The 13768-nt window shown below is 46.2% G+C and overlaps 1 protein-coding gene across 5 annotated transcripts in view; it reads right to left on the bottom strand.

Moving 5' to 3' along the window:
* BRIP1 (BRCA1 interacting DNA helicase 1) overlaps positions 1-8199 on the bottom strand; it is a 445923-nt gene extending 437724 nt beyond the window's left edge. For 3 of the 5 annotated variants that reach the window (XM_073573186.1, XM_073573207.1, XM_073573216.1), the window contains exons 1-3: positions 8056-8199; positions 5516-5624; positions 4292-4403 (exon numbers count right to left, since the gene is read on the bottom strand). In XM_073573186.1, the coding sequence (XP_073429287.1) occupies positions 4292-4403; positions 5516-5608 (205 nt within the window). In that variant the 5' untranslated portion in view covers positions 5609-5624; positions 8056-8199. Of the gene's footprint in view, positions 1-4291; positions 4404-5515; positions 5625-6700; positions 6720-7636; positions 7659-8055 lie in introns of those variants that run through there. The other 2 variants (XM_073573198.1, XM_073573190.1) reach the window with 2 other exon arrangements.
* Between the last annotated feature and the right edge of the window lie 5569 nt (positions 8200-13768).

Genomic DNA, 13768 nt, shown 5'->3' with positions numbered 1-13768 from the left:
ACACGGAGGGCCGTGAAGAGAATTGTGGTGTATCGTGAGGGCCGTCAGTCGGACGGCGGAAAATAAACTTGGACCTGTTGCACCTGAAATCTGCCTCCATCTTTTGTCTGTACGTCACTGCGCGGTATACAGAGGGACCACCCCCCCAGCCCAGCCCACGACCCTACACTTGGCGTAGTCGGCAGGATCGCCGCCGCTAATACAATATCTTCTGCGGCAGGCCTGCCTCTGAGGAATGGAAAAGGATTTGGACTACTCGGTTTGGATTATAAACACCTGTGGATTACAAATTACTAATCTGTGGATTACAAATCGGGAACGCTGTGGAGGATCTGTGGTGCTGGCAGAGGATCCTGGGCGGTACCAGGTTCTGTGCAAGATGGCGGTGTTGCTCCAACACAGGAGAGAGATCCGGGTGTTTGCAGTCGTCCCGGATGGACTGGGGCCCCCGCCAACGTACCCCTGGGAGAAGCGATATGTACCAGGGAGCCGATGCTCCCACATACTGGGTGGAGAGGCCTGCCATCGCCCCACCCAGAAGAGGGAGTGACGCGGATTAAGAGATTGGCTGTGGCTGCTTGGCGCCATTTGATTGCTGCCCACCGGACGGGATGCGACACTGTGGTTCTCGAGGCATCGGGCGCCTGGAGTGGCGATGGCGTCGGGAGAACGATCCTAGCCGGAAGACTTATCTCTGACTCATGGGCAGTCGCTCGGATCTCGGGCAGAGAAGTAGAACAATTGCGGGCCCCGTGGGAGTGGCCGCCAAAGTGGACATCGGAGTGCCTCCATGCGGAACCCCCGTGCCTGAAGGCTAGCCCCGCCAGACGGCGGGGTGAAGGACGGAGATTGCGGGAGGAGCCGCGGGATGTTATGACAGAGGCAGCGGTGCCGAGGAAGGTGAAAGTTCCCCCGGCGGCTCCACAGGCGGCTCCCACCACTCGGCCGCAGCACGCGGCCTCCGGTGTTCCTGAGGGCCTGACTGCAGAGGGCCCTACGATCTATGCTGAGCTGAGTAAGGCCCCTCGCTCCCGTCCCCGAGCCACCCCGCCCGGTGTCACCAGTGCGGAGCTTGTCCGCGGAAGGCGCTGCTGCGTTCCCCCTGCCAGTAACGACCTCATCACAGAAACCGGCTGATATTCCGGCCCCAGCTGCAATTACAGGTGCGGCCTACCCCGCGGCCACGTCTGTGCCGGCGCTGGAGACGATCGCGGCCTATTTGTCAGGCTCTGCGGCCTATTCAACAGGAACTACGGCTGATCCTCCTCGCCGTCCAGTCCCAGCGGCTGCTGGGCCGCTGACATCTACGGCCGCCTCTGCCCCACACTCGACCCCGGCTGAGTCCCGCCCACCGGACTCCAGGGCCTATACCGGACCCTCCGTCTGGGTCGCGGAAGTCATCAAAAAGAAAAAGGCCAGGGAGCAGGAGATTTGGAACCTGCTCCATGAGAGGGGAGAGGCTGGCATGGCGGCTACACGATCTTTGGAACGGATTGTATACACCAATATATCAAAGGGGTACGGGTTTATCCGAGACCTTGCGACCGGCCAGAAAGTATATATCAACGTGGCATCGATCCGCCATGGCCGGGCCTTGCAAGAGGGGGACTTGGTATCCTATTACAAGGAATATTGTCCTCGCGGCTACTATGCAGTAGCCGTGCTCGCTGAACCCGAAGATCACGAGCCCCCGTAGAAAGGACTTTAAGGACACTCCCTGCATCCCGGGAGCTCCACGGCTGTGGGGTCCCTTGTTACCGGCCACCAGGAGATGGCGTGGACTGTCAGGAATTCGTTGTAACGTTAGGCAGGTCATTGGGACAGTTTACGTTAAGAAAAAAAAAAATTGTTTTTGTTTTGCTGAAATTGTTGCAGTTGGTTTGCCTGACATGGCGGGGGTGCATATAAAAAAAAAAGAGGGAGTGCCAATGTTAAAGGAAGGGGGAGAAAGCCTGTTGGCTAAAAGGAAAAAAAAAAAAAAAGAAGCAGCAAATGAAAAAAAGGGGTACTTGTGTCATATTATAAAGTTTGGTTTAATGTATAGTATGCATAAGAAGATTGCAACAGGTCCGAGTACGGGGGGGGTCTGTGTGACCAGAAGGAATGTGAGACCAAAGCGGTCTACGAGATAAGAGGGTCTGTGTGACCGGGGCGCCGACCATGACTTGTTATTGAAGGAAAGGTAAAGAGATGGAAGATGTGAGATGGATAGAAGTCACAAGTCAGGTCCCTAACACCACGGACATTCCCGAAGAAGGAAGCGGACGCTGGCAACGATCTGGTAGGTGTAAGACCTCGATCATGGCGTACCGGATAGTGAAAGGTGGCAGAAGGGGAGAGTAGGGGAAGGTACACGCCGTAGAGAGAATCCGGGTGTACCTAGCCCACTTTGAGAGACGTTGTCATATAGCGTGCGCGCTGGCAAGTGGCGGTAGGCTGCTCGGAGCATGGTGCTCCCGTTTTGGTTCAGCCCCCGCGGATGGCGGGTATGGCCCAACTACCGGTCCGACAACAAAAAATAGGGGAAGTTTTAGAACGACTAAGGCAGGGACGACAATTGTCGAGGACGACAACAGACAAAGGAAGGGAGAGTGTAGGGAACGTGACCTGACGGACGGACTTACTAGTAAGAAGGAGGAGGGTTTGCACAGTTTAGGCAGATAGCAGTTATGACAGTGGGGAAACAGCTAGGAAAGTGTAGATGACGTGCAGTATCTTGGGTTGACCACTAGATGGCAGGGAGGAGTGTAAGTTCAGGACTTAACAGCAGCTTAGGGCTTTAGAAACTGGGGGGTGGTCCTGACAGGGAGTACCGCAGTACAGACGAGGCCCTGGAGAAAAGCGTACCGTATTGAAGGCAATAACTGACCAGTAAAAGTGCTGATGGTGAACGGGCCTAAGGCAGCCACAGTGACTGCGCTGACAGGATCGTCACTAAGTGAAAAAGGGACGGTACGTGTAATTACGTCCCTGGTCGAAAAGTACGGTGTGTGAGTGTGTAACGGGGCCTGGACACAGAGGGCCGTGAAGAGAATTGCGGTGTATCGTGAGGGCCGTCAGTCGGACGGCGGAAAATAAACTTGGACCTGTTGCACCTGAAATCTGCCTCCATCTTTTGTCTGTAAGTCACTGCGCGGTATACAGAGGGACCACCCCCCCCAGCCCGGCCCACGACCCTACACTGTTAGGTTGACATGGCAGCCAGGTGCCTAGTGAAGACCCCCATGACTGCTATCATTACACTCTCAGACTGGGCTTCATAGGAGATCGCTATTGCTACTATATACTGCAAACTATTGCAGGTTAAAGTTTCCTAAGGGAACTAAAAAAAATAAAATAAAAAAAAAGAATAAACGAAATGTTTTTAAACAAGCCTGTTAAAAAATTCCCAATTTATGTTGAAGCTAAACTGAATACCAAATATGAGTCATTGTTAGGCCTGTTTCACACATCCGTTTGTCACCATCAGTCAAAATCTGCCGTTTTGCAAAAAAAAAACGGATCCGCCACTTTTGTTGGTGGATCCGTTTTTCCCCCATTGACTTGCATTGTCGGCGGATTTTGACTGACGGTCGGCCGTTGCATCCGTATTTCTGCGGATCCGCCAACATTTTGCTGTCCGCTGACATCACTGGACGGACAATGCAACGTTTTTTCTGTGGCCGGATCCGCATTTTTGCCATTTGCTGGAGAATTAACCCTAAATCCTATTGTGGCTGCTGAGACGGAGACTGAGACTCTCTCTCTCTCTCTCTCCTCATCCCACGATATCCCGGCTCTCGTCTGCTACATCGCTGGTATTTTTTTTTCAGCGCGCCTCCTTTAACTTTCCCAGATCGGCGGATCCCGGCGCACCAATGGTACAGTGATTCCCGTTGGTATTTCGACGGCTACGGATCCGTTCTCCGCCTTTTTGGCGGATTACAACTGACAAGAAAAACGTAAGTGTGAAACAGGCCTTAGTGATGAGCGAGTATACTCGTTGCTTGGGTTTTCCCGAGCATGCTCGGGTGTCCTCGGAGTATTTTGGCGTGCTCGGAGATTTAGTTTTCGTCGTCTCGGCTGCATGATTTGCGACTTGTAGACAGCTTGAATACATGTGTGGAATGCCTGCTTGTTAGGGAATTCCCACATATATTCATCCTGTCTACAAGTCGCAAATCATACAGCTGAGACGACGAAAACTCCATCTCCGAGCACGCCAAAATACTCGGAGGACACCCGAGCAACGCGTATACTCGCTCATCACTAGTCATTATATTTACAAAGAAGTATAAAAGAAACTGCTCACCATACTGAGACTGCTGCCATGCAAGAGCAGAGCACAATAATGCTAAACTCTTCCCACTCCCCGTCGGACTTTCCAGCAAACAATGCTGTTTGCAGTTCAAACCCCTCATAATCTGAAAAAAAAAAGAAACATTTTCAACACTTTTGGCTCTAAAATGCTGTCATATACAAAAACAGAATGAGATAAGTTTGGTGAAATTCTCATTTTCACCTATAGCAAAAAAGGGTAAATGAAGGGAAGGATTCGGTAAAAGTTGGCAAAGCTAAAACAAAATTAGAGGAAACCTGTCATGCGTAAAAATTACTATTTCCCTGCCCATATAGGGGTAATCTGCGGTTAGTTTAAATCCTGTTTAGCCAGCTTATTGGAGCTGCGAGTACAGGGAGAAAATGAACTTATATCCTTCTTGTAGCCGCTCACGTTCAGTTACTGGTAGTGCAGGGAGGGGTTAGTCACCGTTCACTATAAAGTGAGAATAGCTGTCATCAGTTCCTGGCAATTTGATTGACATCCTGCTTTGCACGCACACACACTGCAGAGTAGTTTGTCAATCTAATGCTAAGGAATGATTACATCTGTGCTCGCAGTATAGTGAGCATTGACTGTAACTGCCCCAATGACAAAGCAGCTACAGGGAGCACATAAGTTCATTTTATCCCTCTAGTTGCTGCTCCAATAAGGCGGCGTGGCAGGATGCGAATGCTATTTACTTGCCGATTAACCTTAAATATGTAGGTAAACAGCATTATTAAATATGACAGGTTCCCTTTAAAAGAAAAGTTGTCACTATCAGATCACGATGTTGGAAAAAGTATGGCCACTTCATACATGGTTTCTCCAAAAAATCTCAGAATACCTTTATCGCTGCTTTGAAGCTGCAAAACCGATCATTTGGCATGAGCTGCTGTGTGCTGATCCATCACTTCCCCTCCTATCTGCCTAAACTGCCCAAGAATACTTGTGCTGGCATCCAAGCCAGCATTAAGAACAGCCACTGTACAGAGCACCCACCCGCCCAGAAGTTCTACATCAATTCAGTAGTAACTGAGCTGCTGTACCCTGCAGTGGTCGGTAAACAGTCTATGAACCTACAGTGTTCCCGGTCTGTACACTGTTGCTTCTATCCGGCCGCCGGGGGAGTCGATAATAGTTGATTACTTATCCTAAGGACAAGTCATACATTTTAAAGTAGTAGACAACCCCCTTATAGACAAAAGTACTTACTGAATTCATCATAGCAAGCTGGGAGGGATATGCCTTGCATGGAAACAGAATCTTTACTCCACCAATTGTATATTCAGAACACGTGGATGACATTTTGCCTATAAGGAATCTAAAACAAAAATGTAAAAATAAACTAAATCAATTCATACATTAAGTTAAACAAAGTATAGTTAGCACACAGGCCCAATTATCTGCATGACCCATCATTTGTGCATCATCATGGCAACATTTCTAAAGCCTAGCATCCAAGAGTCTAGAAATTGTAATAATCTAGGCATTTATTTCTAGTAGAAAACTGTATAATAATCTGGATTTACACAAATCTCTTATGGCAGAATGATGGCAGATATTAGCTAGGACACGTGCACCTGTCTTATAATTCAATATAAGGCAAGGATAAGTGGATATTCACTCAGAATTGGGTCAATTATAAAATTCACACTGATCAAAGTTTGATCAGAGTGGGATCCCAGTGTGCTCTGATTTTCCTGCATAAGAAGGAGAAAAAGAATTCTCTATTCTGTCAGTCCGTCGATATCGGACTGCACTCAGATGTCATCTAATTGCAGTCCGATGGTTTCCACAGACTCTTGTTGCTTGCATTGCTGAGTGTGAGACAAAATCAGCAATTTTTATCCTTGGACAGCCTCTGAGGAAAAAACTGACATGCTCACATTAATAGATCTGGGTACAATCTGATGTTCTATTGGATCGCACTCGGACAGAAAATACGCTTGTCTGCACCTGTCCAACCTGATAGGTTTAAGTGACACTTAATGAGAACCTGTCACCTGATTCATGCTGCTCAAACCACAGGCAGCATGAATCAGAGCATGCCGGTATGATTGCAGACAGGTATGTTTTCCTCTGAAATGGCTGGATACCATATGCAGAGATCAAACTAGTCTGGTTTATCCCCTGTCCAGCTTCTCCCCGTACTGTTCTAGTTGATTGACAGGTCTATCCCACGACATCGGGAGGGACCTCCAGTATTGTTTATCTCCTCCGCTTCAGAGAAAAATATCGGCTGACATACATGCTGCCTATGACTTGGGCAGCATGAAACAGCTAACAAGTTCCCTTTATAGTCTATGGGTATAAAAGAAAACACTAAGTGCCTCTTACTCGGTCCCATATCAATAGGCTTTCCAATCACAGCACATTACTAGCATATCTTACACTTACATATAGAGTTGGTGCAAATCAGTGTTGCAGGATCCGGCCCATCGGCTATGTCAGTAATCTGTGGCCATTGGACAGGAGCCCTGTAACCTGCCTCTTACCTGCATCCACTATTCCGCTTTTGATTAGCTAGTCTTGGGCAAAGTTGAGGCGCTATGTACATGCAACATTGCACTGGCTAAACTAATTAACAGTGGTGGATGCTGGTAAGTAGGAGGCAGTTCTCAGAGATTCCTGACGTGGCCGACGGACAGAGCCCTACGGATCAAAAAGCACCATCTCTACTGACAGTTAAAAATGTAGAACTATAAACATTTCTAAACTGCCCCAAACCCTGTTGATTTACTAATAAAATAATATTAATATGACAGGAGACCACCAATAATATTGCTGATGTACTTCCGTCTTCGGGGCATGTCAGGAATGCATCGTACTACATTTCCAAAACACTGTTCCAAGAACAGAACTTACGGTACTAACAGTAGTCCTGCTACACTAATCATATGTTGAAAACTAGCCCTGTCCCGGATACCCCACATATGATGGCGCATGCATTGGGGCAGTGGGCACACCTGATGGCTTAGTCAAGTCGCAGAAAGACCGTTTAAGGAGATCCTGTCACATTGCACATGCAGTTCAAGCTGGAGACACGGCAGAAAGAAAGGAGCTGCGGAGCAGAATGATATATTTGGAAAGGATTCCGGATGACTTGTATTTCATTCATTTCAATACTTGGTGTCTATATATACATACAAGTCCAGTGGGCGGTCCTGCGAGTGACTGACAGCTGGCTGCATCCACAGTCATACAGGGAAGACTGTCAATTACAGAGAGGACCAGCCACGCTTGTGCATAGAAATACCAGGGATCTCAAAAACTAAGATGCAAGATCTACTGAAACTTTTCCCCCAATATATAAATCTGATCAGCTGCTCCTACCTGTAGATCAGATTCCATTCTGAGCACGCCAGGTTCCCTATGTAAAAATGCACTTTCAGGAACCAAAGGCACCATAGAGAAAATTAGGGATGTATAGGGGAGGGGGAGAGACAAAATATTACTATGGTAACTGCACTATGTTCCTTTGTATTCATTGGATAAATTGACTTTAAAGTTACTTTATTATCAAACACTACGTTCTCTAGAGTAAGAATAGCAGCTGCGAGCATCTGCTGGCTCCTGACACAATGCTGGCTGTTATAACCTGCCATGCTTGCTGCTGGGTTATACTAGTCCAGCACAGCACTGTATTCATGCCCAGCATGCTCCCTAGCAGGCAGCCATCGTGTAGCATGCCCAGCTGCACACAGACACTGCGCGTGTACCACAGGTGGAATAAATGACAGGTGCTGTCATACCTCGCACGGATGGCCGTACCCGCTCACGGAACTACCACTATCACGGAACCGATCAACACCACCCAATTCTTCCCGGGTCTCACTCAACACACCCACTTTCCGTCTCACAGCCAATAGACGTCCTGGTTTCATTCAACCAATAGTTGTACAGAATTTCCGAGCACAGTACTTTGAAAAGCGGGCTCTTATTGGCTGGGTGTAGAGCCTATAAGAAGTCGCTGCTGCAGCGCTGTGAGGTAAAACAAAAATGCGCGGGAACAGCTGGAGGAGGAGGGAGGCACTGGCAGAGGAGGTGTTAATTGGCGCTGCACAGTCCTCACAATGCGTCTATGTGCGTTAACGTTTAGCTATGAAGAAATTCGGTTTTTATTTTACCATGAAATGCGTTAAACTCCGGCCTCAAATACTGGTGAACTGCTCAGTATGGATTACCCCCTAATTTTGCCTTTAGGGGCATAAACTTGCAGCTGGCATATTATTATTATTATTAAGCATTTATATAGCGCCAATTATTCCATGGTGCATTACATGTGAAAAGGGGAAATATAGACAAGTACACTAGACGTGTAAGACAAGGGACACACAAGTACATAAGGAGAGGGGACCCTGCCCGCGAGGGCTCACAGTCTACAGGGATGGGTGAGGATACACTAGGAGAGGGTAGAGCTGGTTGTGCAGTGGTTCAGTAGACTGAGGATCATTGCAGGCTGTAGGCTAGTCGGAACAGGTGGGTCTTCTGGAAGGTTTCCATTGATGGTGAGAGTGTGATGTGTTGTGGCAGAGAGTTCCACAGTATGGGGGAAGCACGGGAGAAGTCTTGTATGCGGTTGTGGGAGGAAGAGATAAGGGGAGAGTAGAGAATGAGATTTTGAGATGATCGAAGGTTGCTTGCGGGTAGGTACCTAGAGACCATGTCACAAATGTATGGAGGAGACAGGTTGTGGATGGCTTTGTATGTCATGGTTAAGGTTTTGAATTGGAGCCTCTGGGCGATAGGAAGCCAATGAAGGGCCTGGCATAGCGGGGAGACAGGTGGATTAGTCGGGCAGCAGAGTAAGGATGGAGTGGTGCTAGAGGGGAGGCCAGAGAGTAGGAGGTTGCAGTAGTCGAGGCGGGAGATAAGAGCATGCACTAGTGTTTTCGTGGTTGAGGAATGAGCGGATCTGGGAAATATTTTTGAGTTTGAGGAGGCGAGGGCTTGAATATGTGGTTTGAAAGAGCGCAGCGTCGAGGATCACCCCGAGGCACCGAGCGTGCGGGACTGGGGAAAGTGAGCAGCCATTGACATTGATGGATGAGTCTGGTGGAGGGGTAGAGTGAGATGGGGGAAAGATGATGAATTCTGTTTTGTCCATGTTCAGTTTGAGAAAGCGAGCAGAGAAGAACGCTGAGATAGCAGACATTGTGGAATTTCAGTCAGTAAGGAGGTGAGGTTGGGTCCAGATAGGTAGATCGGCGTAGAGGTGATACTGCAAACCGTGGGATACATACAGATAAGTCACATCTGAAAAATAGCAGCATAGTCTGCATAATATGGCCTTCCCCAACTTTGACTCTTTTCTGTATAAAGTACTCATCTATTTTTGCATTTGGGTCTCTTTTATCGTAATTTTGGTATTTTGTGCCTTTTTTTGGTCACACCAAATTCACCTTTCATTTCTGTTTTCGCCTGACTAATCTGTGACTTTTCAAGAAACTGCTAAATTGCTCCAATTCCCTGACCTAGAGTGAGTCTATGGACACCAAATATGTTTTCATTTTTTTTTTTTGCAAAAATGTGCGACTTTTTATGCAAATTGAAAGGTGGTTAAAGCCAGAAAAGACACAAAAAAAAAAATGAGCCACATCAGGGAACACAACAAGGCAAAAGAAAAGTAACTTTAAGGCTATGTGCACACGATGCGTTTACGTGGTGTTTTTCTCCGCTCGGAAAAGGTCCAAAAGCGCAATGAAATCCTTATGCAAGGTAATTCAATGACAATCCTGAAGTGTTGTGCACGTGATCAGCAAATTTCTTTTTGTGTTTTTGCAGCATTTCCGCATCTATTGACTTCAATTGAGTCAGTGAAATCCGCAGCAAAACCACAGGTAGAAAAATGTTTGCGGATTTGATGAGTTTTTGTATTGCGTTTTACCAGCTTCCTATGATGTTTCCCATGCTGTCATCTGTGTGACAGCGTGGGAAACACAGGCGCAGTGGTTCTTATCGGCAGTAACGTTACTGCGAGTCAGAGTGCTGCAGGATCATGCTGGCAGATGTCAGCATGACCCCGCAGCTGTGACTGTCACCCACGGTAACGTTACCGCAGACTGTCCGTCAGAGAACGGCGGGATCATGCTGGCAGATGTCGGCGTGATTCTGCAGGTGTGACAAAACAAACTAGTGATGTAAATGAGAGAATCAGAATAATGAAGATGTATAAAAAATAAAATAAAACATACATAATAAAATAAGCCTTTATTGTAAATTTGGCCAGACAACAACAACGGCAATAAAAATATATGTGTATAAAAAAAGGCAAGAAAAACCGCTCATTGAATTAATCAACAAGTATCTATGCTTATAATAATATCACCACTGTATAGCAAAAATAGTTCAGATAAAGCATATGTAACGTTCCCCATGTTGAACAGCAAAGAGACATATATAATAAGTGTAATAAATGGTGAAGTGATAATAATGACAATAAACAATAAACATCATAAAAATAAAAATGAATGTATGTGTATATATAAATCAATGTTAATAAATAGTGCAAAAAATGCTGTGAGAAAATTGTGTATAAGAACGCGCACCGACGCGCGTTTCGGAAAATCTTCGTCAGGGTAGATTTTCCGAAACGCGCGTCGGGGCGCGTTCTTTAGGCACACCGCTCTCACCACTGTCTGCCTTATTGCTTTTCAGGTAATACATTATGTTGCATTGCGCTGTATATCTTATTGTATAGGCATTGTATTAGGGTATGTCCCATTAGTATATCGGTCCCATCATTGCATGGTCAATTGCCTTGTGGGCAGCACACTGCGCTGTATTGTGCTGGATTATTCGGGCCGGTTCCTCGTTTCTCCGGTTTCCAACAGGCGCCTTATTATCTTTTGCGCTTTTTTGTGCTGGGTCTGTATTTGATTCGGCCCTTTTCCATTGTGCAGCGTTGTCCAGCGTTTGTGCTGCCTGATTCCTGTCTTTGGCCCATTTCTACTACATAGCGCCTTGCATGATTTCTTTCAGTGACCTTTTGTATAGTCATTATATGGTGCACATTTACTATCTATTTTATTAGTGCGCCATTATTTTAAGAATATTGGATTTATCCCTATATTCAGCTTATTGTCTACAGCGCTATTTTTATTATTGTTTAGCGTATTTTGTGGTTGTTCAGCGAAGAGCCTTGTCGTTATTATTATTGCTTTTACCATCACTGCTTTCACTTCTTTTTTCATTTTTTCACCGATACGGTCTGTCAGGGCGCTGCAGGATCATGCTGGCAGATGTCAGTGTGACCCCGCCAGCTGTGACTGTGACCCGCAGGCTTGGGCCGATGAGACTACTGCTCTCATTGGGCTACGTCTGCTGTCAGTGACAACAGGTGTAGCTGATGGGAGTAGTCTCATCAGCCAGCACCTGTGCTCACAGTTAAAAAAAAAAAAAAATTAAATTTCATATTCAAATAAAAACCCAACACCCAATCCCTGATGCCCTTGTCTCCAAGAAATAACTTAAAATAATAAACCAACCTATACTCACCTGTCCTCTGTAATCCGAGTATCCCACGGCGATCTCACGTGTAGAACAGTCACATCGGGAGATGTGAACTCTTATGGCAGCTCAGTGATACACTGACAAGAGGTAATCGCTCCCGCAGTGTATCGTCGGCTGTCTTTGAGAACAGTCACATCACTGATGTGACTGCTCTCAAAGTGATCAGGATCGTCGTGGGACATTATGGATTATCTTCACAGCGGTCAGGTGCGGAATATTTGTGGTTTATAATTTTCTTTTTGTTATAGAAGCCGGTGGATTAGGCGTTCGGTAAGTATGGTTTAATTAAGATTATTAAAGGAGTCTGTGTCATTATTTCAAATAAGGGACTATATTCTGTGTGTGTTTTTATACAATATCACTATGGGGTTACTAATGGATAGGTGTCTTATAGACGCCTCTCCATTACTAACCTGTGGGCTTGATGTCACCTGGCAATACAAAGGTGACATCAACCCCACAAATATGAAACCCACTTGCCACTGCTACAGGGCAAGTGGGAAGAGCGAGGCTAAGCACCAAAATTGGCGTATCTCATAGATGCGCCTTTTCTGGGGCGGCTGAGAGCTGATGTTTTTAGACTGGGAGGGGCCAATAGATTATTATCAGCCTTCAGCTGTCCGCATAGCCTTTGCTGGTTATTAATTATAGGGGCACTCCACATCATTTTTTTTTGGGGGGGGTCCCTCATTTTAATAGCAAGTAAAGGCTAAGTATACAGCAGTGAGATGATATTAATAGCCAGGGATGTTCCATGGGTATTACCACCTTCCCAGGCTATAAACATCTGCCCCTAGCCATCGGCTTTCCCTCTGCTGGTTATTAAAATTATGTGGGAGCCCACACCATTTTTTCATTTTTTTTTCTTTAAAATTAACAGTTGCTGTCTGGTTACAGCCAATGTACGTTCAATCTGTTAACGCTCCTACATAGGCTGGTGACAATGTGAGTGTATCGGCTTAGTAATAAGGTCCGTTGGGCTGACGCCATTTCATTAATAAGCCTAGAGATAGGTGTCATTGACAGCTGCTGACCCATAGCCCTAATTCCATTATTCTGATGCCACTGCATCAGCATGAAAAAGATGGTGTTGAATCAATAAATTACATAACAAAACTTTTTTTAAATATCTTTGTTTAGCTCAAAAACGCATTCATTGCTGTACAAAAACGCATACAAAAGCATACAACTGCTGCGTTTTTTTCAAGCATTTTTATGAGCATGCATGAAAAAAACGCAGCGTTTTTATGCGTTTGTATGCGTTTTTAGTGCGTTTTTACCGCGTTTGCGTTTTTTCCCAACATTAGGTGGCCCCTCACACTAACCCAAACCATGACTTTACTAACCCTAACCCTGACCCTAACCCTTAACCAAACCATACTTAACCCTAACCCTGACCCTAACCCTTAACCAAACCATACTTAACCCTAACCCAAACCCTAACTAACCCTAACCCTGACCCTAACCCTTAACCAAACCATACTTAACCCTAACCCTTAACCAAACCATACTTAACCCTAACCCAAACCCTAACTAACCTTAACCCTAACCCTGACCCTAACCCTTAACCAAACCATACTTAACCCTAACCCTGACCCTAACCCTTAACCAAACCATACTTGACCCTAACCCTGACCCTTAACCAAACCATACTTAACCCTAACCCTGACCCTAACCCTGACCCTAACCCTAAACCCCCTTAACTAACCCTAACTCTAACCCAAACCCCTAAATTCCATGGTTAACAAAAAAAAACGCATGTGCAAAAAAACGCATACATAAGCATGCCAATGCGCACATATGCGCACCCATAGACTTATATTGGGTGTCTTGCTGTAAAAAAACGCATTGCGCGCATGCGTTTTTTTGAGGCAAATCGGACTCACAAAAAATGCAACAAGTTGCATTTTGTGCGCCCGAGCGCATACCGCAAAAAAATGCATGCGCGGTAAA

Source organism: Dendrobates tinctorius, unplaced genomic scaffold, assembly GCF_039654945.1.
Source record: "Dendrobates tinctorius isolate UK_male_01 unplaced genomic scaffold, ASM3965494v1 ptg000007l, whole genome shotgun sequence".
Lineage (NCBI taxonomy): Eukaryota > Metazoa > Chordata > Amphibia > Anura > Dendrobatidae > Dendrobates > Dendrobates tinctorius.
The sequence above is the reverse complement of the archived record's forward strand: the minus strand, read 5'-3'. Positions and strand labels throughout refer to the sequence as shown.